Consider the following 24,901-nt stretch of genomic DNA (forward strand, 5'->3'; position numbering starts at 1 on the left):
AATAGTGTATATAATTAGCCTTCTCCCTCACACTGCAATACACTAAAAGACCACATGAGGGCAGTGTCAGGTAGTTAGGCAGGAAATGACAACCTGACAGGAAACCATGACTTCCCCATATCAAAGGCACTCTTGTTTCCCCACCTTCAGTTAGCACAACACCATTTTTATAGTCCTTTGATGTCCACCAAACCTTCACCACAGCCTGTTTATTTAACACAGACCGCTAGAGAAACCATTTAATAGACTATTTATATCCTTTATGACTGAGGCTTCATCTCAGATCTTTCTTCACATGCAAACTTAATACCTGAATCCTGTGTTCCAGCATGTGATCACACCTGCTGTTTCCTTTGGGCCAAACAGGACTGGAGAAGTTGTTTTGGTTTTGTGCATGCTTTGTTCATGTTTAGAGGTCAGTTTGGAAGTCAACCAGGCTCAGGTCTCATAATTATTTGAACTTCCTATGGTGTTCATAACTTGCAAGACCACAAAGAGAAATTGGCTTAAACATCCCTCACCTCACCCTCCACTGTACCCTGGCTGTCTCCACGGATACTGCTGGTGCTGCCGCTGGTGTCCCTGGTGCGCGGAGGCTTCCAGGTCCGTTCTCCGCTGGCGCGGTTATAGTAGAAATGCCTGCCGCTTAGGTCTTTGTGGGTCTCCCAGTCGCCCAGAATGTGGAGAGGTGAGCCGGAGGGGATGGGCGGCAGGTTGGACTGTGAGATCTTCAGCTCCTGGAGGTTGGTGTAGACCGGAGAGTCGGACCGGCCCTGACCTGTAGGTGATGTTGTCTGTAGGAGAAAGAGACGAAGGGAGAGAGTTGGTCAGATAAGCAACTTTGATGTACAATTCTGTGCATTCGTTCAGGATTTTATGTACGATCGAAACATTCTACTTTTTCCTGTTTTTCAGCTGATATTCTCTGACCCTTCCAGAGACTTCATGAACGTCCTGATTTTCTTCTGACAATCCAAAGATATTCCAGGAATTCCATAACCAGAAGGAGCCCTGAAAACATTCCACAGTCTGATGAAATCTAAGTATCCATTAGAATGCTGGTCTAATTCAGCAAAGAAACCAGCAGCTATCGCATCTTGGTTTGGACCACGGAATCTAACAACCTGAGCTGTTAAAAGTTAAAATCACAAACATGCACATTTAGCTGCAAAGACGCAGACCTAATGTACATAAATCCAGCTTCTCCTTTTAAGTATGTGGGTGATGCAGTAAGTTATGAGTATCTCTGATAATCTGTACAGCAGGATGCAGCTGCTGATCAAATCAGATGCCCATTTGGCTTGCAGTCACTTTTCAATCCGTATCAGTCCAATTCTAATCAAGTCCTTAAACCAGATGGAGCATAGTTACATAATCATTTATCTGTCCAATAAAAGACCAGACAGAACTGCTATGAACTTAAAGGGCTACCGGTATTAGCACGCAAGCTTTACTTTTATAGCACTTCAAAACTTAAGTTAAGACCGGCTTCACAAGAAGAAGAGAAAAGGACAAGACTATAGAAAAGACAGATGACACTATATGAAAAATAATTCAGTGTAAAACCCACAAATAAAAAGGTATAAAATCAAGAGAAAGGCAAAAAAAAAAAGTGGGTTTTAAAATGCTTTTTAAAAAGATATCCATTGACCTGGCTTCTCTGAGAACAGCCAGTCTTGAGGACCAGACCACCTGAAGTTGAACCTCAAATCTTTAGGTAGAGGGAAGGATCTGACTTTTGCTATGTTCTTGAGTTGGAGAAAGTTGGACTGAGTGAATAATTTCACAAAATTATTACATTATATTTATTTTTTTTATATAGAATTTAACACTGAACTGTATGACATCCATACAGTACATTATGTGGAGTAAAATTCTCTGTAATAATGCTTCTAAATTGTGACCGAATGTTCACCAACATGCTGACACAGAGACCAGCAAAGAGTGAACAGATAGATCCAGTATTTGCTCAAGAAAATTATGACAGGTTGCATGTTGCAACGATTGAAACTGTCACTTTTCTGAGACAGAACAAGCAATCTCCTTAGCAACCATGTTGCTGTAAACATTAAAACTGTAAAAAAAAAAAAAATTTTTTTGGTTAGAATAATCAAGATAAGAATGGCGAAACAAAAAACTCTGCATGATGCAAAGCAAAGACAAGTTAAAAGGAAATGGAAGGGAGATAAGACCCTACTTTCTGAGCAAAGGGCTTGTGTGAAGTATTGATTAGATGTACAAGAAAAATTCAAACGGTAGCAGTAAACTACTTTGTGTTGAGATAATGGATCAAAATCAACAGTACTTCGGAGTGGCAATTTCTTTATATTCCTGACTGGACTTACTGCAGAGCTGTTTTGTAAGGAACAGCAACTAACCCCGGTCAATTCAATAATCTTAGTCACAAATGTGGTCCCACAGTGTCAATGTAGACACACTTGAAAGACAGTTTTTTAAAGTCTTTGAAAACCTGGCAGCATCTGAAGGTCACTGCACAAAAGCCAGAAAACTGTTTCCATGGCTACGACTCAGAGCATTTAACGCTGTTCTGAAGGCTTCTGAAAAATATTTTTGGGTTTTGGAACAGTGCTGAGTCTCTAAAGCTAAGTGCCAGCCTTGTGTCGCTCTAGAGAAGATCCAGCACCAAAACATTTTGTAAAACCAAGAGCAGATAAATGCCCAAACAGAAAAGAATTAGATATCAGTGCCTGTGCCAGCACCACACCCTTCCTCTCTGTTTGTTACAGGTGAGGAATGTGGGGGGAGATGCACTTCAGTTAGAGGTTTGGACTGTTTCAGGACACAGATGGGACTTCCTGCCGGTCTTGGAATAACAGGAATATTTTTCACATAAATTATTATTTAATATCCTGCACACATGCAATAGCAGAGGAGAGGTTTCAGTAGCATCCTGCTGTTTTCAGTTAGGTTTACCCGCTGTTTTTCAGTTGCAGTCCAACACATAGCGAGTGCTCGAGCGTGGAGGCGAACCACTGAGATACGATGGTGAGCTCGGGGTGCAGACTCATCAATCACAACCAGAATAGAGCCACTGTGCTGCAGTTTTAATTAGGTTTTTAAGGAATAATGTGTTAATGATGTGGTCCACGTGCAGATGATTGAGTGTGGCCTGAGAGTGAGGCTGGAGTTAAATCCATTTAGATTCTACTTAGTCCAGACAAACCAAACTGCATCTGGTATAAAAGTAATTAAGATCTAACGTAAATTTTCTGACAGAGGTTGACCTTTTTCTGCCGTCTGCACTTCTGTTCAGACAGTAATTTAAGAAACATTTTGGACAGAGTGGAGTGTGTACGCAGACTATTACTGGGCAGGAGAACACAGGCCCCATACTGCATATGTAACAATAACCTCAAATTGTTCATGCTGTCTTTACAAAGAGTAAGATTTGAAGTGTATTTAAAGTAGTACTTTGGCTATTTAGTGTGGCACATGGGACTGCAAGAGACAGATTTTAAAAAAGGACCGGTCAAAACTGAAGCAGCAGAGGCTGAGATATCCGGACTTTTTACGGCTCATGCTCCAAAAACCCTAGATCGAACACCTCCCATTGTGCAACCCAGTGTAGTTTTTCAATATGGTCACAGGGTTTATTATCTCAGACTTGAGAAAAAACTACCTCCAGATCCACAGAAGACATTACACAGCTGGTTCCATGGATTTTCCAAGGATCCTTTTTGGAATCCTTTAAATTTTGTAATTATATCTCGGTCACAATTCTGTATAGTGTGCAACTACAGCTGAAAAACATACTTGTCGGTGTCATCTGGTGGACAAAGTATTGTATGTCACGAAGACACTGTTTCTAAATTACTTCAAACATTATCAACCGAAAAACATGCTGATACTGATATATCAGTGATAAACTAAAACCAGCTGTAATCATCATGTAATAGGGGATCATTGACGCAGTTAATATATCAGTTGGGCTCTAGCTCTATACAGTACCTTTAAAAATCTTTTCAGAAGAAAAAAAGAAAGGACTAACTGCTCCCTTGAAACTAAGAACAAAACTCAAAATAGAAGAGATATCACCAGACAATGAGTGCCATCTTTTGCGAAATTGGACTGTTATCAATCAGAAAGATAGACCTCATACAATGTGCACCATATGTGGAGACAGAAGTCGAACACATGCCTGGAATAGCAGGAGACAGCAGAGGAACTTTTCTAAATGTTTAATTGAACTCTACATCAAGTGTTTTACTGGCACACTGCAGTCACATGGTATCTGCTTGTTTCAAACAGGCAAAGTTTTTTGTTAGGACCTTATCAATGCTACCTGGAATCCAATTTAACAGTTTTAAGAGAACAAAGCTGGTGATGGCTGCCAGTGACTGATGGAAAGTTGTCAAACTATAAATGGACAGTCTGAGGAAAAATAATGGTTACAGGACATGAAATCCATCTGTGCTGGCAAAGCAGACACCCTGTGCTATACTAATCCAAGAGTGGACACAGTGCAAAGCTTCCAGACATGGTAAAAGTAAGACATCTTTAGACAAACTAAGCACAATCCACATATTTTCACATCCATCCTGTCTGACTTCGTATCTGTTGTGTCACCTTGATTTCGGGGCTGCACACAAACACCTCGTCGTCATCCTCCCCGGCCCTCCTGTAGCCTCTGAATATACTGAATGCACGACGCATGGCGATGCACTGCGGCCATCGAGTGTGACAGGATACACGCAGGCTTCACCTCCAAAACACACACTCACACACTAACTTCTTTTTTCTCTCTGCCCTTCTAATTGTGAAACAGTCCAGTTGAAGGTGGGAGGTAATTTGCTACTGACTGTGACAAAGGCAAAGGGGAACAAGATCTTTCTACCTCGCAAACACACAGTACACAAAATCACCTAGCACAACAGGAAATGGTACAGAAAAACTTGGAGTTTCCTCTGTGTTTCTGTCTGTTCGAGTCAAACTGCGCACCGACAGACGTGTTGACAGACAAACTGGCAGCGGGCTGTTTCACCACAGGCTAAGCTTTATATTTAAACTGACTGTTGCAATCAGGCTGAATGTGTCGAGGAAAGATAATATCACTGGTCACAGTGGTGCAACTGCTTTGTCCTGCACTCCTCTGCCACCTGAACAATAAGTGCTGAGGAGATGACCAACAGTGTATTAGCAAAGTTGCCTATTTGGAAGGTCAAGAAAAGACATGGAGACAGAGCTGCAGGAAGAAAAAGCAAGAAGCCCAAGAAGGGATGTAGTGGAAAATAAAAGCACATTGACAGAGTTTAACAATCTTCACAATGAAAAAAAAAAAAAAAAAGATAACCTACCTCCTAAGGTTGACATAAAGTAGCAGTCAGTCACATATTTTCAATTCAATTCAATCATATTCTATTCTATTTATATAGCACCAAATCATAACAGAAGTTATCTCAGGGCACTTTTCACATAAGTGACCGGACTCTTCATAGTTATATTTACAGAGACCCAACATTCCCACATGAGCAGGCACTTTGCGACAGAAGCGAGGACAAACTCCCTTTTTAACAGGTAGAGACCTTGAAAAGAGCCCAGCTCATGGTGGGCGGCCGCCTGCCCCGACCAGCTGGGTTGGGAAGTAGACATTACAATGTCTACTTCAGCCTTTCACTGAGGCATTTTGCAACAAATGTTCTTTCAACATACTTGGTTTTGGTTTTAAAGGCTTTACAAACAATATATCTGACTTTTTGGTTATGTTCATCATTTTCTTACGATATTCACTGACAGGAAGTTTAAGAGGTTTTTATTTTCATTTTATTTTTATTATAGAGAAGGTCCCTACTTTCTTTGATGTCTACCCCACATACCCATGATGATATTTTGATAGAAATTCCTTAAATCTGTTTATTACAAAATGGTGACCAAAATACATAGAGAGCAAGATGTTTTATAGTGAACCTGCAAAAAACACAACACTAACAGCAAACATACCATTGAGATTTAAAAAGTAAACTTCCCTGAAAATCAAATTAAAATATCATTACTAAAACAAACAATAAAAACATTAAATGTAAGAAAAGTAAGACTCATATATAGAGATAAGGGCCTATAAAACTTAAAGCTTCATTAGTCAATATTTTCATATTAACAATGGATCAAATAACAATGTGCAATGTGTGAGGGAGACCAGAACTAATAACAGGAGATTGAATATTGCACTTACAGTGCAGACTGGACAGTTAAAAATTTTTTGTCCTTCAGGCTCTGTGCTTCAGCACAGTCAATTTGAAATTAAATAATAGATACTGCCTTAATATGCCAAGTCTGGATTTTAATTTGAGTGGGTTTACATGAATAAAGAAAGAACTGTGTGGAATATATGTAGCTTTTTAAAAACAAAGTGCCCAAAGTTTAGGGATTCAAAAGTAATTGGAGAGATCTGTGACACAAAGACATCATCGTAGGCTTTGTATCTTCACTGGTGATGCCCTCCCAGAGCCTCACTGCAGCCTCCTTCAGTTCTTGCTTGTTGTAGGGTCTTTCTACCTTTAGTCTGGTCTTCAGCAAGTGGAAAGCTGCTCAGTCGGATTGAGATCTGGTGATTGACTCGGCCAGTTGAGGCTATTCCACCTCTTAACACTGACAAGCTCTGTGGTTGCTTTGGCCGTATTTCTATGGTCACTGTCCTGTTGAATGATGAAATGTCGCCCAATGAACTTAATCTGAGCACACACAATGCTCCTGTGTACCTCTGCATTCATCCTGCTGCTTGCGTCAGCGGTGAAATCATCAATAAATGCCAGTGTGCCAGTTCCACGGGCAGCCATACATGCCCAAAGCCATAACAGAACAACACCATGTTAGACAGGTGATGGCTTTGGGTCATGAGCTGTTCCTTTTTTCTGATACTCTATATCAGTTTAAGGGGGATTTTTTCTTTCCATCAGTCTATAGAACTTTTTTCCTGAACTCTACCAGTTTCTTTTGTGTCTGTGTTTTTTTGAATTGCAGCCTGGCCTCTCTGTTTATAAGGTTTACAAGGAGTTTGCATCTTGGGGTGAATCTCCTGACATTATGGTCATGAAATCTTCTCCCCTATATGTTGTTGATTAGGAAACAGGCACAACCTAAATCCTGGAGAGCCTTCTTGACTTGCTGCATAGTCATAAAGGGGTTCTTCTTCACCATACAAATCATTTTCTGCTCATCCACAAGATTCGTGCTCATCAGTCTTTTTTGGTCGTTTGCCATTTTCTAGTTTAGCTGCCATAAACCTACTCAGATTAAATCTGAGACTTGGTACTTTAATATAATAGCGCTTACTTTATTTCAATCTGAATGTGCTGAACCACAAAAAAATGTTTAACTGTCCAAATATTTGCGGTCTGGACAGCATATTCACAACTCACAGTGCAACATGCTAATGTTTTTCCAGGTGACTGGATGTGGAAATTGTCCCCAAGTGGACAAAAAAAAATTCAATTAAAGTAACAAAAAAAGTTCTGAACTATATTGAACTGTAATAAGCATTAATTTAGTTATTGTGTGGTCAACACTTTATTAAAAACAAATTTTTAAATTTACAATAACATATCACTGATGGCTAACTCAAACTCACCCTAATAATTTATCCTTAATGTCCTGGTACTGGTACTATGTCAACGACAATTTGACCTCCAGTTCAAAAACCCTTGTCAAAATATCTTTGACATTCTTCCCCTCCATTTTATTGTAAATTATCGACTATTACCAGCAGATATGGGTTTATGTGTATTTACCGACAATTGGTCAATAATAGTAGCAACGGTGAAAAACTTCACTGAAGAGCTACACATTTACTTCCGTGGTCTCTGAAGATTACTCTTCCCACAATGCACTTGTGATCTCAATGAGTGCTTGATTGTAAATCTCTCCTCACTGCATTTTCATAGGCCGAATCTTGGCTAGTTTGAAATGAATGAGATGTCCAGAGAGCCCGGACGCAGGGGTTCAAGACCTGGGGTCTCTGACAGGTAATTAAAAATACAAAGGACCTGAAGGGGTGGGAGGGGATCACTCGTACAGCTGGGGGATAGAGAGGTATAAATGAGGGACGGATGGAGAGAATGAGAGATAGAGGACAGCAGTGAAGTGAGAGATGTGCTGCGGAAAGAAAAACAGTCTTCTTCGCAACAGTAGCAGTGTGTCCTTTGGCCATGATAAATGAGTGTCAGACTGCAGGCCAGTACAGCACAGAATCCCTTCAAACTGCATTATAATGCATTATGCAGCCTGGAGAGTGTGTAGGCACACCCAGCATAGGAATGGGAGATTAATTCAACTCAGGAGTCTAACGGAGTATGTGCAGACAAGGGGGGGGGGGCAGACTCACACAGCAAAATCAAAAGACCTGATGAGAACTGGTTTGCTAATGGAGCCCAATGAGATTATGCTCTGCTGCATGGAACACAGATACTGTAGCCCTTGTATTTATCACCGTGTTGAGAATAATACTCTCCTCCCCCTGCTTCAGTCTATCTGGCCTCCTGTCCCGCAGTGCTTGTATGGTCCCTAGAAAGTGCCTGTGCCCTGCAGTGCGCTGTAAATGAAACCATGCATTATTCTACGTTTGAAGACGTGCAGGTCACGGTGAGTGCAGCAGGGACGTTTGGCTATAGTCGCACCCTATGCCCACTAGGTGTCTCCCTTGGGTTGGTAGGGAGGATGGGGAGCAGGGGCGATGCTGAGTGGGTGGGAGTCTCCATCGAATGTATCTGGCCATGAGTGAAGTAGCGTGAGGGGGAGGGGTTTCGACTGGCGCACACATGGCAACCCACTCTGCAGCATCTCCATGCTGCCTTTTAACACACCATTAGTATGTGTGCAGCAGATTCCACAAAGCCACACTCCATACACTGGATTCAAATCCTTATTTTGTTTCTTATCTTGGTCTATTTTGGTCAGCGCTGTAATGTAATTCAGTCACCTTGCTGCAACTGTGTCAGAAACTGCACATGATTCACAATGCTGCTGCTGTCAGGATAAAGAAAGTAGAACACAGTACATCAGGTCACCTTACTCTGGCCTCTAGTGTGTTACTGAATAGATAATATTATGCTAGTATATCAATCAGTAAACGCCTTAGCACAAAGATATATGTTGCTGACCTGCTTGTAGAATATTGAACTTCCAGACCTCCTGAGGGTTCAGTGTGTCATTCTCAGTGAATTGTGAAATTAGGAATATGGGTGTACACTCTGGAGAGTCTCCCCTCAAGGAATTCATGGTATTACATTAAATTTTACACATCAAAAGTGACAGATGAGAGCCTTAAAGAAAAGTTCAAACCCTGCCTACTGTCACACCTCCGAACACCTGGACAATCACTGCGTAAAGAGGGTGCAATTCTCCGGCTGTCTGCTTCCATAAGGTAAAGTGGACAGTGTTGAATGCAGCCTGGAATTCCAATGCTGGATAAGGGTTTCAGAAGCTATTAGGTCCTGTTGAGACCAGCATTACTGCTGTAATAAAAAAAACACACACAGCCTGAACTGTCATCTAAATTAAGCTACTTGTTGATGCAGCAGGGGTGCCAATGCAGAGGGACCGGCAGAAAAAAAAAGTTAAATATGCCTCAATGCTATAGTGTTTTGGTCCAAACGCCCACTACACAGAGTCAGGACCTTACTATAGATCTTAAGAAACTGGTTTGTTTCTTACATTTCCTACAGTTGGTCAGGCCTCATTTAGATATTAAGTGCCACACTTGTGGCCTTCAATTTGACACTTGTTATCAAGTGTTATTTTTATAAATCAGACTCACCTCTATATTTGTACATACACTCAGTTGCCTGACGATTATGAACACCTCGCCAAAACTAGTACCATAGTACTACGGTTTTGTTAAAACTAATTGAGATGTGTTGATTCCACTTTATGATCATCGTTTATTTTGCTGTTGAATTGTAACGCATGTATATTGACAGGTGTTTCTCATATTTTAATAAACTAGTCCACCAGTCCACTAGTATTTCAGTGAGGGTATATAAGGTGTGCCTAATAAACTGGCAACTAAAGTGTATGTCTATATGTCTGCTTATATTTTCTTTAGTCAATATGACTTTGACAGCCTCCTTGATCTCAATCTGCATTAGATTAATTTGTTTTTGATTCCTTTTTTAAGTTAAAATATTTGTACGGCATTTTGAAACTGCCTCAGTGTGAGCTCTGCAAAATGAATAGCTTGTCAAATACATGTGGAAACACGAGTAAGACCTGAATACCTGAATTTCATCTAAAGATCGAATCTGAAGGAGAGCACATTTCATGTTAAAGGCTACAGACATAAGAACAAGGAGAAATGTACAACTCCCTTGGTAGCATTATCACAGCTGTAATGCTAAAATTATTACACAGTGTTAAGTTTAAAAGGTCTTTCTATCTGTCGTCGCAGGTGGTGCCTGTATCAATGTCACACCTAAGAACGCGTGTACATTTCCCCAATGACTACGTTTCATAATGTGATTGTGTAATTGAATTAGAAAAGGAAACATGGCAGGAAAAGGTGGCATGGTGACTGAGGGAGCTGCATCCGTGACCATGGCGACACCCAGCCAAGTCAGGCAGTCATGCAGAGGAGTGTTTGAAGATAGGACGCGAGGTAAGAGGTGGGGGTAAAGGTGTAGGGAGGAGCACACCACTTCCGAGCCAATGCATCAATCCACTGCCCCTCCCTCTGTTCTTTTGTCCTCAGCCCTCTCATCTTTCCCCACCTCCTTTGTCTCCCACTTCTTTTCCCCCACTCCAACCGTCCGTTCTCTGCATGCAGACAGCAAACACTCCCTGCCCTTTTCCGCAGCTGCATCTGATAATCATGTACCAAACCTCTTTGGCCATTCCGTCCGGTCTCTCTGCCCCCTCTCAGGCTCAGCCAGTGCCACGCTGCCCCCTTCCATCACCCACTCCGTCTCTGCTCCAGGAGATATGGTGCTGCTGATGATGGTTGTGTCCATATGACCAGATTAACCTACATTTCCACCTCACTGGGCGTTTAGTCAGACCACATTCGCCCACTCCCCCATCATCACATTTGAGGCATTTCAAAAGCCAACCCCCCCTTCACAAGCTGAGACTGTCAAACATTAGAAAACATGCACAGACACACAAAAAAGATGCTTACAATCACACACCAAATGCTCCTCACTTCCCTTAGCAACCTGTTCCAGCTTTGCATCGCAGTGCAGAAATGAATGGCGTTAAAAAGGCCTGATATTCAGATCAACTAGAAAGTGTAGGTAGAAAAAATGTTAATTACTTTCAAATATTGACATCACTCACTGATGCAAATACATACAAATACACAAGTCAGCAAAACATGGCCGGGGTTTGTGAGTGAAAGCACAAAAAATCCAAGAAACCTTGGGATGAAAGTGAGTCGGCATCTTTTCACTCGTTGGGTTGACGACAGCTACTTTCATTTCATGGATCAGAGAATTTGGTGGTGCTCACAAGCTGACAGAGATGTGAGCAATTAACCTTTTGGTGCTGAGCTGATAGTGCTCGGCCAAAATGTCAGTTTGTGACTGTGGAAATACACCCCGTTTCTGATCAACCTCTAGTAGCTTGGGGAAGAATAACTGGTCTAGAAGAAACTGCTGCTGCTTGGATACAGCAGACAAAGATGCTACAAAGCTACAGAATCAGCGTTTAGAAAAAGGGCATTTTACCAGATCAGAGCAGGGGAAAAAAAACAAAACTGCAAACAATAGACAATTTCGAGTTCTTGAATCAAAATCATCTGTTTTACAATACAATATTTCAAATGCTTTTACAAGCGCAGAGGATTGTTCATTCAACATCTCTGCTGTATTCATGTCTTCTAAGTAACAGAAGGGATTTACTGTGCCGCACACTGCCTCCCCAATCAGATTTTCCTCTTGAAATGTTAATGAGCAGAAGGAGAGGTTGAATTTTGAGGACGGGGGAAGCCTACAGCCATGTTCAGTCTCATGTGCATATGGGGAGACGCGGTCGTTGGCCAAAAACCAGTCTGCAGTACTGGGTTGCAGATTCTGCAGTACAAGTGTTCCAGTAAGTGAGCTTAACTAGAGCAAGGGAATAAAACAATTCATTTCTGGGACAACACATCCGTGGGTATTTTACAGGCACCCAATAGATCACAGGCTTTGGCTTCTATTTGGGGCTAAACTGGAGTTGGAGTGTGAAAGCAAACACTGAGAAGCCAAAATCAACCAGACATCTCCTTTTTCATCCTGTTCGCTCTTTAAAGCCTATGGACACATTCCTGGAGTGTTATGTGTGAATGTGTGTGTGTGTGTGTGTGTGTGTGTGTGTGTGTGTGTGTGTGTGTGTGTGTGTGTGTGTATCTCAAATATCACCAGCTTTATATAGTAGAGGAGCATGCAGCTGCTGGAGTGTGTATGTGAGGATAGACACTTGCAGGAGACAGAATCAGAGAAGGTGTTTCTGCCAATGCTGTTTACTGTCAGCGTGCATGATATGATTTGTGTAACAAGCTGCCTGAGGCAGATGCCACCTCTGTCCCTGCACCACATGAGCCTGCTTTGTCTCCATGTCCCCTGGTGTGTGTTTCTTTGCTTTTTTATTTTTCTCATCAGATCTGTTCAGCTGGGGCACACATAGCTTCTAATGGCCTGGTCACACCACAAAGTGGTACAGTGAAATTAACAGGCATCCCTTTTCAAAATACTTGGCTGCAGAAGCCTGATGACCTACTCACTGGAATAGCTAGCTGCTGAACCACTGTCCCTGGTAAGCTAACTGCTAACTTACCAGCTGGCCAGGCAAGCGCTCCAGTAACAATAGTTCCCGAAGGCGCCATTTTGTTCAGCGTTCATAAAATGGGACAACAACTTCAAATAGTTTATTCAAAAGACATACAGTGTTTCTACCATTAACATCTGTCCCATAACTGTCTCTAAACCACTGCTCCTTTGTGAAGCAGTTTTTACTCCGACAGATGAGGTTAAATAAAAGCGAAGGGAGCAAAACAGCTAATAAGCTTCAATAGCTTCCTCTGTTTTGGACTCTCCGGCTCTCCATCCCTTCAACAGCACTGTCAGCACTGTCTAGACTGCTTGCTAATGGTCAAGAGCGCAAGTAAGTTGAACCTGACGCAAAATCTTTGTGTATTTTCTTTGCCCCTACAAGTGAATCCACTGATCACGGCAATTCCATTGGAATAAACTGAATGTGCCAACAAATTCCCCAGTTTTAAAGGCTGGTGTGGCCAGGAGTTCACTCTGAGAAACACTGAGAGAGAAGGAGTGTGTGGGTGAAAGACAGACAAAGAGAATGCAAGAGGACATGTGCACCATGTAGAGGCTCCTATGTTCTCCCCTCTGGGGTGGGTCAAAGGCCACAGATCCACACAGCAGGAACGACTCCAAGACCCCCAGCAGTCTGTCCACCCTGGGTGCTGTGCTCCCAACACTCCTCCTCTTGACCTCCTCCTCCTTTTCATTCTGTGCCCAACCTGGACTCAGATACACAACTTTCTCGAAAAGCTCCACAACAGTCGGCCAGCTTCTGTGTTCTATGATCAGAGTGTGAGACTTAACAGTCAGACTTGTGGGACAGGATGAAAGAGCTACGCTGCAATCTGTTACCCAGACAACCATCCAATAAAAAGGAAGAACAGGATGTGATGGATTCTGCGTATACTCCTAAGAGAGGAGACAGAATGGGAAGGGGTCAAATAAATGAATTCTGGCTGCAAAAGTCAAATCACCTGCCAGTTCCCTGACAGCATCAATCTGTTCTGTTTAGTCACGGACAGGTTTGGGGGGAAAAATATCGACGACACACCGTAAGAAAATTCAATTTCTTTTATGGAAGCGGCACTGCCAAATCCCTCTCTTTTATTACTTATTTCAAGAGGTCTTTGCTGTACAAAAGAGTTTCTATGTTCAAACTCGCTGCCATCAGATTTTCTCCCACTGCAAAGCCAAAACAAACAGAGGGTCTTCTATACTGACACCACTAAACATTACACTTTTCATTCTGACACTTGGAACGAATTAAACTTGGTGCCTATGCAGACTTTTTCAGGTCAGGTATTTCTACGTCCCTTTATGCACGCTCACAACTTGTACTATAGCACTTACATTGTGGAAGAGCAACACCCAGGCTACATATGCGACAGAGACATTTACAGCTGGTGTATGATCCATCCACCAGCAGCAGGCAGTGCCACTGTATTTTAAGAACTATTTTGCTTCCAAAATTTTCATTTTTCTCCATTTCTTGGTTGCCTGGTGCACAGGGCCGAAGCAGAGACTTAGCAGCATTCGTCCGTGGCTGACAGCTGACAGCTAAACCCCCAGTTAATGACTAATCCTGCCCTAATGCCTTCAGCGTGATTGGTCCAAACTAACTACACTAGCTACCTTCCCTGGGCGCTAAGGGGCTGGCTGGACGGGGCGGGGCAGAGCTAAAAGCACCGTGGACCTGTACAGTGAAGGTCTTGATGCTAGAGCTGAAATGATTAGTCAGTTAAATGACCGTCAGAAAACTAATTTGCAACTATTTTGATAACTGATTACCTCGGGCTCTGGAAACTTGTGATGCACATTTTTCACTATTATCTGACATCTTATAGACTAAACCGATTAATCTAAAAGAATAATTGCTAGATTAATCAATAATGGAAATAATCGTTAGTTGCAGCCACACGCATGAGTAAAAATTCAATATTTGATTTATAATGATCTGTCTCTGACTATTCCATCATAGAATGAAAAGAAAATCATGGCTAAAAAAAGCAGCTGTTTGCTGCCTTTTCAAAACAACTTCCAGCATTATCGCAGTAACAAATGTGATGTTATCTGTTACCTTGTACTTCACTGAGGCAACAAAGTGAGGGCACCGCAAATGATAATAACGATGTTAAGGCCTTAGCATATCTTACAATTGGGCTACATGGGCAGCATTTGAACAAATTAGGGTTAGTTGTCATTCGTTCAGATTAGATTTGAGAAAAAATTACAAGTAATTTTGGATAAATTCATCAAAAGCAGACAAGTCTTCACTTGAGTGCAGTACACGCCATGATGGTTGGTATGGTGTTGGTAAGGTGTATGCAGCAACACTGCACAGAGCAGAGTGGCACTGGATTTTCACCTGAAGCCTACATGGGTCAACCCACATCCAGTATTTTGCTGGTTACTAATTCGTTGTGAAAGGACTATTAGCATCCCATATCAGTTCTCAAAAGCCACACTGGAATAACAACAGAGCAGACAGTTCTGGCTCATGATACTTTGGAAACAGCTAATATAAGCTAAAGCTCCAGTAGCTCTGTCTCTGTCTTAAGCACTGGTCTCGAAGGCAGCTGGCTGTGGTTTATAGCAGGTTATTAATATTCCCTCAAATCTTCCTGCTAATCTGCTGTGTTTATGTGGAAACAGACAGAGATACTCCGAGGGTTCCTAAAGGCTGGAGCAAGCAGGAGGAGAGAGGAGGAGGGGGGAACCCTGATTTCCCTCTGCTCGAACAGAAACTCCCCAACTCCTTTTAAATAGGATGATAGCATCTAGAACTATTATGAGCAAAAATATTTATCATAAGTGAAATTACAGAACATTAAAACCATGTTTAAATACAGATGAATTGATGATTGAATCAGTTCGTTCCATCTTTGACGTAAAAATGCATATGAACATTTAAGGTGCGCTGACTCAAGGGACATCGCCTGAGGACATTATCAGACTTCACGCAGCTCCCTCTGAAGACAAACGGCTCCATACAACTCTTGTTCTCACATATGCAGTAGTGCTCCCCATCACCATGAGGTCCCCTTTCATCCTAAAGCTCTGTGTATTGCCATATAACCAGTACATTTAATTAATTGTGCCAACACAAGCAGCTTACATGTATTAATTGCAGTAACATCAGTATGTCTAACTGTGCGTGTCTCCATGTATGTCAACAAGCATGTTTGATTTCTAATAAACCTGATTGGAGCATAAACCAGAAGTCACGTCAACACTGCAAGGAGCATCTACTCTCTACAAGGAGAGTGTACAAGAATGCACGTTGTCCTTTTTACACGTTTAACACACTCACACACATTCTTCATGTTTTCAAAGTAACCACCATAAGTACATAAGCCTCGTCATGTAAAGGAAAATATCGCTTACTGTATACTATTTTAGTGGCTTAAATTTCAGAAGAAACATAAGAAGCAGATTACAGGCTGACATAGAGTTTCTGTATTTGATAAATGAATTAATGCCTGCTGTAAACATGCCGATATTATTATTACTACATCTCTTGCTGTACTTCCAGCATGTGTATGTGGGTTTTTATCATCAGCGGCACCATAAAATCAAATTAGTCAAGTTCCTATGAATCCTGAGCAGCTGAGAAGAAAATAACAGCATGTGTGATTTTTTTCACAGGCAGGATGATTACATGACGATTTTGAACCCAACCGTAACTACACTTAAGTTACATTTCAAGCTGGTATGAGTTTGAAAACTTAAATCAATAATAAAACTGAAACAAAGGGATTTTATTGTCGACTGATGCGAGGAAAGTGCATGCACACTTGCTTTCTCCATCAACATCTCAGGACCAAAAAATATTGCCATCACCCACAGGTCAGCAGAATCAAGCTGTGACTGCGACAAAAACACATCAAGTTACTGTCTTCACAGCACCAAACACCGAAATAGAGCCGACCGCGGCAGATCTGAGATATAAAAATGTTAGATAACAGAGAATACCCCTTAACATATTGATGCTGATAACTATTTTACAGATTACTAAAGCCTTCACATTTGCAGACACCACACTGATTACACGTGTTCCTTTTACATAAAACAGACTCCGTCAATCAGTTTTGAGACACTAGAGGATTAATACACTCTTATTGATCCCCACTGGAGAAATGTCTTGATATCCAAAGTCAAAGTGCCGGGTCAGTTGAAGAAAACATGCCCTGGAGCTGGTAGAGACTCTGTGTGTTGCTCAAGGATGCTTCAGCATGGGGTGCTTCAGCAGGGGTTATCGTTGGCATGCAATGTCTCTTGGACAGGTCTATGATACTGATGCCTTATATTTGAGAAGTGTAATATTTACCTATATGTTAAAAAGGACAAACATCTGGCATTTTTGATTTGTAACATCACATGACTCATTTTATCCAGATTATTATGAGGGTATTCCTGTAATATAGATAACCTAACACTAGAGTAGTTTATACAGTATAAGTCAACAAGTAAACAAACAATAAATTAATTTTACAGGTAACTAAGATGAACAAGTGGTTAACACTAGATGCAAAGAGTCTTGCATGAGGCTAAACAGCCAGAGAGTGGAAAACACCATGGTACCATGTCATGGTACCATCGTACCACTATCACATGAGTATGCATCATACAATATCGCCATATTAACTGGACAAGATATGACACCCTGTTGTAACAACAGTGTGTTTACATCAACATCCCTGTTGTCCCAATTGCAAGGCTCCTATTAAGATAGGACATTGGCATTTGTATACCATAGATAATAGACAGCATGCATGGTGATTCCATAGCAGTCCAGATAAGAAGACATTTTAATTGTATTTTGGGTGAAGTGATTGATTTGAATCCCGACTGCTCTGCAGAATGGGGGGTCTGACGGGCATGACAGGCCAGACCAGGAGGCATGGTGGCAGTAGGCCCGAGGTCTATTGATGTTGTGCCACATTAAGTGCAGAGACAGCGCGGGACACAATGGCTCTTGGTACAGAGGAAAACAATGGTCAGTCAGCCTTCAGTCACTACAGCTGAGCAGCTGACTAAGACAAGAGCTGTGGAGAATAAAGAAAGGACGGGCTGGGGGTAGGGGGTTAAGAGAGGTGTGATGTGTCACGTGGGTTATTTAGCTCCAATAGGCGAGAGTGGATAGAAACACTGTGACACAAAGAAAGACAGAAAGGACCAGGACAATAGAGAACAATGAAACCACAGTAGGTAGACTTGACAGTTGTGGTTACCGTGGCGAAATGGGGGTAGAGGGGGTTAAGCCAACGTGGCTGTTATTATTGGAGAATGAGGGAAATGTCTCTGCATTTTCGTGTCTCAAGCTTTTCTCTTTTTATTGTCCTCTGAGAAGGGCAGGTGTGTCAGTGACAGGGCTGAGGAGAAAAGATCTTTAACCTATTCTATGTTGAAGAAAAGCTTTAGTCATAAATACAGTCACCTGTCTGCGCACACATGCAACCTGAAGGCACTGTCACATCTCACAATATCAGCTCTGTTCACTGACAGAATCTATCTTCGTCAGTGGGCCATTCAGGTTGAACTGAATTTGCCCTGCAGTTAAGTGAAGGTCATATCCTCTTTATACTCTCTCTCACTGAATCAGTTATAGACAAAAGAGTTATAGACTCTTTTAACGCCGAAAGAGGACACCGAAAACAATCATCAACCTCTTGCCTCTTATGTAACCCAAAACCTTGCCACCAGATGGCTGAGGTTTGCCAGTACTCATGACTGCAATCTACTCTTAGCCCTTCAAAATACAGTACATACAACAAGCATTGTTTAACAAAGCTACTTGAAAAATCATATAAATTTGATATATTTCATTGGATCCCATCTAAGAGTTTCTATAAAATTGTGGGGCCTTAGCAGAGGCTGAAACAGCATTGTTACAGCATAATTTTAACACCTGGAGAGCAAAAGCATTTGGATCCTTTATTTGAAAAAGTACTCTGCTGATTTAGCATTCCACTTCTATAATATTGCCAAATTCAGGGTGGACATTTTTAAAACAGGATAAAAATTCATGCAGTGGAACCAGAGATATCCTCCATGCATTTATCTTCTATGTCAAAACTTGGAGCCTGTATCTCCAGTTGTTTATGAATGGAAACCCATCTATAGAATTGGATAGTTTAAACTCTAAAATGCATCGTATTTTGTTAGATGATCATACATTTTGTAAAACTGTGATCTAAAATGTAACTAGTAAGCTGTAAAATACATGTAGTGAAGTAAAAAGTACGATATTTCCCTCTGAAATGTAGTGAAATGTAAGTATAAATTAGCATAAAATGGAAATACTCAAGTAAAGTACAACACTTTCAAAATTACATCCAATACAGTAACTTGAACATTTACTGGAAAAATTTTCTCCAATGACAATAACAGAATAATAATCACATGTAAAGCACAAGTTTAAATCAGAGAAACAGTTTGTCAGTGCAGCTCTGCAGTCTTTGACGGAGACCATGACAACAACCAAAACCCACTTACACCTGCTCTACTTTTCCCTCAGCCAAGTAGTCTAAGCCATGACACATGAAGTCACATTCATTAAGCCTGCTTTCGGACAGTGCAGAACGACAACTACTCACAATGTAATGTGGGGTCCTCAGGTATGAAAACATGGTCCAAAAACTAGAGATGAGTCCGGACGGGGCTGAGCAGTCCCAGGCAGGTATGCGGACGGGGCAGGTGGTGGCTAAAGTAACAGCCTCACTGCATCCAGACTATCGTCACACAGAACAGAAGAGGCCTCAGCAGCTGATTAAAGGATCTTAAGAGATCTATTTAGGGCCCTGGTGCTCGCCTTAAATAGGAGTACTCATTAGCTGAATGACCTGAGCCTCTCAGAAACACAGGGAAAGAGAGAGAAATGAAGGGAGAAGAGTGACAGAAAATACAAAGCCAAATGAATGAAAGTGATGGCGTGCGAAAGAGAAAGAGAGAGATTGGATTGCTTGACGGGTGGCCATGCTCAAAGTTCACCCAACAGGAATAAAAAGGTCAGAGTTTGCGATCCTGAGGTCATAAAGTCTGTGGTTCACACGCTCCAGTTACCCAGCAGACGCTGTAGTGAAATCTGCACTGAAAACTGTTCTGAATGAAGCCGAGAAATAAACCAAAAAACGACTCTGACGGCCTGATCTCAGCAGCATCTGAGCAACGCAAAAACAGCGCAACAAAGTACATTTGAAACCCAGCTCTACACAGTAAATAGCATCCAACAAGCTGCAGCCATCAAACTGCCAAAATCCACTGTGTTTTTTGCGAGTGTTGGAAGAAGATTATCAAGATTCAGTTGGAGTTGGGGTGAGTCTGCTACCAGCTTTGTGTGAAAACACGTTGATCACAGCTGATCCTGACGTCCTTTTCAATGCTTCCTCCCAGTCTACCAATAGAAAGTTCAGGCAAAGAGATGAGGATGATGACAGATTGGAGCCATTATCTACTTCATTAGTCAGATGGCAGATTGAGTTATCTGTCAAGTGAACGTAATGATTTTGTTGTGATGAGCCAGGTGAGAGACAGGCTCAATAAGAGAGTGACTGTCTGTAGTGTTTAATGTGGCTAAAGTCATAAATGGTGTGAAACTGACACCCAGACACTGCTGCAACAAGTGCTGGTCACATGCAAATGTATACGCTGTGCAGGATAAGAGGTAGTTCGTAGACTAGGGCTGTAGGTTGAGTAACATCATAGTTATGTTTTAAAAATGGTCAAATTCAGAAAATCTGCACCAATGGCCATAAATGTCTTTTATTTTTGAATTATAACTTGGTTAATTATTACATTTTATTTTGGAAATGTTTTTAAAAAGTTTTTTGTGTTAAGAAAAAAATTAACTCTGGTGCACTTGAGAAATTTGTCTTATTCTGGCATATAGTAAAAAGGGTGTTTCTTCTGGAGTCAGCAGGGGAAACTAGGTATCATACTGGCATTAAAAATTCGCACCATACCCATTTTCATTATTAATTAATATATCAAATTTAATTTCGGAACTTTGGGATTTAATAAATAAGATGACAAGAGATAACAACAACACCAACATACCCATCCAAAATTGTGTGTTTTACCCAACGCAGTCCAAACCTCAAAGGTGTTCTATTTTTACTGATATGAAACCTACAAAGACCAACTAAAAAAATTACTCTGAGGAAATATAATATATCTGTCGATTAGTCAATCAGTAGAAAAATTAATCGGAAACTATGTTGAAATTCAAGTTATGCTAAACTTTTACTGGTTCCTTTCAAATGCGAGAATTTGCTGTTTTTTTGTCTTCTATAATAGTTGAATACCTTTGGTTTTTGAACTTTTTAAAATCGGACAAAACAAGAAAACTGAAGACATCGCATTGGGTCCTGGGATACTGTGAAAGACGTTCTTTAAATCTGGTAACAGTTCACCTGTCGACACAATTTTTTTTCATTTGACCAAATTATAAACAGTGGGACATTTTACTATTTATTATTTGAAAGATTTAAAAGGTGTGTAGAATTGTCACTGCTCTCTAGTGGAGGAACTATAGAATGGAGAGACTTTTTAAATTACATCACACATAACTTTGGCTTTTCGGTTCTGCAGTTTTTTCTGTTATTTATCAGGCACCATATGTGCCCATTCAAATATTACAGTGCTGTGCAAAAATTTTACGCACTAAAAGTAAAGTCAGGATGCTTTCAAAAATAAAGTTATGAATAGTTTTAATTTATCAGGTAACTTCAAACAAAGTGCAGTAAACAGGGAAAAAGAAAAAAACCATGAGTATTTGGTGTGACCACCATTTGCCTTTAAGACAGCACCAATGCTCCTTGGTACATGGTGGGTAGGTTGTTCCAAGCATCTTGTCACAGTTCTTCTGTGGATTTAAGTTGTCTCAGTGTCTTATGTCTCTTCATGTGATCCCAGACTGACTCCATGATGGTGAGACCAGGGCTCTGTGGGGGCCAGACCATCTGTTGCAGGACTTGCTGATGACAGTTCTTTAAGACTGACTGTATGAATTTGGGACACTGCGTGATGATTAAGAATATATACATCTATAGTGCTAAAACTTTTCCACAGCACTGTATCTGCAAAAGACTGATATTGCCTGGACAGAGACGAGCTGGTTATCATTTAGTACAAGAATACCAAACCTGGTAAAGCAAAGTCTACTTTCAGGATGACTTGAGTTTTTATTATCTTCTTGTCTGTGCATTAGTTTCTGCTTTATTTTTGCACAGAGGGCCCATGGCAGAGATAAGCATGAGTGTGTCTGTGTGTGCGCATCAACAGATGATGACTCATTACGGTAAGAACAGAGTGGGAGCATCTTGGAGCCGCTGAGCACGCCAATTGCGGCACATCGGGGTATTAACCCCACTGAATCAGGTTAATTGAATATCAAACAGGCAGCGAGGAGTGTTTTTATCTCACAGTGCCATTTCAGCTTTAGGTCCAGCGGCAAAATAAGGAATAGGATGGAAAATGGTGGTCTGAGTCAGTGTCACGTACACTTTGTGTCACTGTGTGCGTTATGTTTGCACCATGCATATGCATTAGGCTGTGTTTGCACTCATTAAACTGATTTGTAATGCTCCAAATTTAATGATCCTTTTCTCCAGAGTGTGACCCAGATAAGCGCCACCCTCCCGCCCCGGAGGTTCAAGTGGCATAATTCCACACATCTCTCCATCCCTCCTCCCCTTCTGTAACACTCCAACGTCACCCTTTAACCCTCTCTTGAGTGCTATAGGGTGCCTCTACAAGAGGGTGTAAGAGTTTGTGTGTGCAGGCGGGCATGTTAGCATGTGATCACAGGCTGAATTATTCAGGCCACCGGTCGGTATCATACTCTCTATAATGCTGATTGAATCTGTGATGGAGCTGAGAGCTAAGGGGTGGCATGTATCACTTCAATAGACGACAGCCACCCACAAGGGAAATGGAAACTTCCGCCCAGATTAAACCCTCAATCCAACAGGCTGTAGTAAACACACACACACACACACACACACACACACACACACACACACACACACACACACACACACACACACACACACAACCACCCTACAAACACAGACAGACAGAGGAAGTATTAAGTGTGCTTCAGCTTGAGGTGAAAGACAGGTTTCCTGGAAACTGGGCGGTACGGTTGTCAAATTTTTTATAAACAATTTGAGCAGGATACTTAAGGTAGGTTAAGATATGTTTTTTTTTAAAAAAAAAAAACATCAAGAGAATGAAAATGGCTGGTTGCTGTGTGTTTTTTGTTGTTGTTAAGGAAAGCACCTTTGCCTTATAGGATAAAATAGGATTCGTAGCATACCCTGGTTTAACTGATCACAATACTCTAAGAGAAGAAGCAATAAATGTCTTTTTTTAATTAGGTAAGAATATGACACGTAAGAGTCAGAGTCAGGGAAGAGGAAGCCTGTGGGTGTCAGGGAGAAAACAGAGAGAGAGGTGGTGGAGGTAGGATGGAGGGAGTGGGTTGTTTTGGGGGCCAGCACACTGCAACATCACATCTGGGCTGGGAGAGACTGACAGCAGGGACCCCCCCACAGAGGGGTTTGCTGCATTCACAGCTCATCTACAATGAGGAAATGGAATTACCTGAGCAGAGAGAGAAAACAGCAGGTGGTTTGGACAACCGGTTCTAATCCTCCGCCTCAGGCACAGCAAGGGAGGAGACTTCCAGAAGGAAAATAACAAGAAACGTATATACAGCTCTGGAAAAAATTAAGAGACCACTTCAAATTTTTCTGAAATCAGCATCTCTACATGTATGGCTGCCATTCCATTCCAGGGTCTGTTGAATTCCAGCACTAGCACACCTCATTCTACTCAATGAGGTACTGATTAGGTGATCACCTGAACCAAATCTTATTTGACGAGGAAAAGTATAAAAACCACTGCTGTGGTCATCACTATGTTTTGAGTGAGGAAAAGAAGGGTTCAATTCTGGCTTTATTGGCAGAGGGATAGAGTGAGCATCAGGTTGCTTTCATCCTTAAAATTTCTAAGACAGCGGTTCATTAGAACAAGGTCCAGCAGCAGACATTGGGGACAACAAAACGACTCTTCACTGACCGGGATGACCATCAACTCATTCGTATGTCACTCAGCAACCGTAGGATGACATCAATTGACCTACAAAAAGAATGAAAAAGGGCAGCTGGGGTGAAGTGCCCGGCGAGAACGGTTGGAAACAGGCTCCTAGGAACAGGGCTCAAGTAGTGTAAAGCTAGAAAAAAGCCCTTCATCAATGAGAAGCAAAGAAGAGCCAGGCTGAGGTTTGCAAAAGACCATAAGGGTTTGACCATAGAGGACTGGAGTAAGGTCATCTTCTCTGATGAGTCCAATTTTCAGCTTTGCCCAATACCTGGACGTCTAATGGTTAGACGGAGACTTGGAGAGGCCTACAAGCCACGGTGTCTCGCACCCACTGGGAAATGTGATGGAGGATCAGTGATGATCTGGGGGTGCTTCAGCAAGGCCGGAATCGGGCAGATGCCTCTGTGCGAAGGACGCATGAATCAAGCCACTTACACGGTTATCCTGGAAGAAAACTTGCTTCCTTCGGCTCTGACAATGTTCCCCAACTCTGAGAATTGGTTTTTCCAACAGGACAATGCTCCATGCCACACAGCTAGGTCAATTAAAGTGTGGATGAAGGACCACCAGATCGAGACCCTGTCGTGGCCAGCCCAATCTCCACACATGGACCCCATTGAAAACCCCTGGAATGTGATCAAGAGGAAGACGGATGTCACAGGCCATCAAACAAAGCTGAGCTGCTTGAATTTTTGCACCAGGAGTGGCATAAAGTCACCCAACAGCAATGTGAAAGACTGGTGGAGAGCATCCCAAGACGCATGAAAGATGTGATTGAAAATCAGGGTTATTCCACCAAATATTGATATCTGAACTCTTCCTTAGTTAAAACATTAGTATTGTGTTGGATTAATAAATATGAATTTGTTTTCTTTGCATTATTTGAGGTCTGAAAACACTGCATCTTTTTTGTTATTTTGACCATTTGTCATTTTCTGCAAATAAATGCTCTAAAAGGACAATATTTTTATTTGGAATTTGGGAGAAATGTTGTGAGTAGTTTATAGAATAAAACAAGAATGTTAATTTTACTCAAACACATACTATAAATA

General features: G+C 41.5%; 1 protein-coding gene across 4 annotated transcripts in view; it reads right to left on the reverse strand.

The window, feature by feature from the left end:
• arhgap12b (Rho GTPase activating protein 12b) overlaps positions 1-24,901 on the reverse strand; it is a 58,548-nt gene that overhangs the window by 13,881 nt on the left and 19,766 nt on the right. For 3 of the 4 annotated variants that reach the window (XM_040126939.1, XM_040126936.1, XM_040126937.1), the window contains exon 3: positions 522-794. In XM_040126939.1, coding sequence (XP_039982873.1) covers positions 522-794 — 273 coding nt within the window. Of the gene's footprint in view, positions 1-521; positions 795-4,587; positions 4,708-24,901 lie in introns of those variants that run through there. The other variant, XM_040126940.1, reaches the window with a different exon arrangement.

The sequence above is a fragment of the Xiphias gladius genome, chromosome 5, assembly GCF_016859285.1.
Source record: "Xiphias gladius isolate SHS-SW01 ecotype Sanya breed wild chromosome 5, ASM1685928v1, whole genome shotgun sequence".
Lineage (NCBI taxonomy): Eukaryota > Metazoa > Chordata > Actinopteri > Istiophoriformes > Xiphiidae > Xiphias > Xiphias gladius.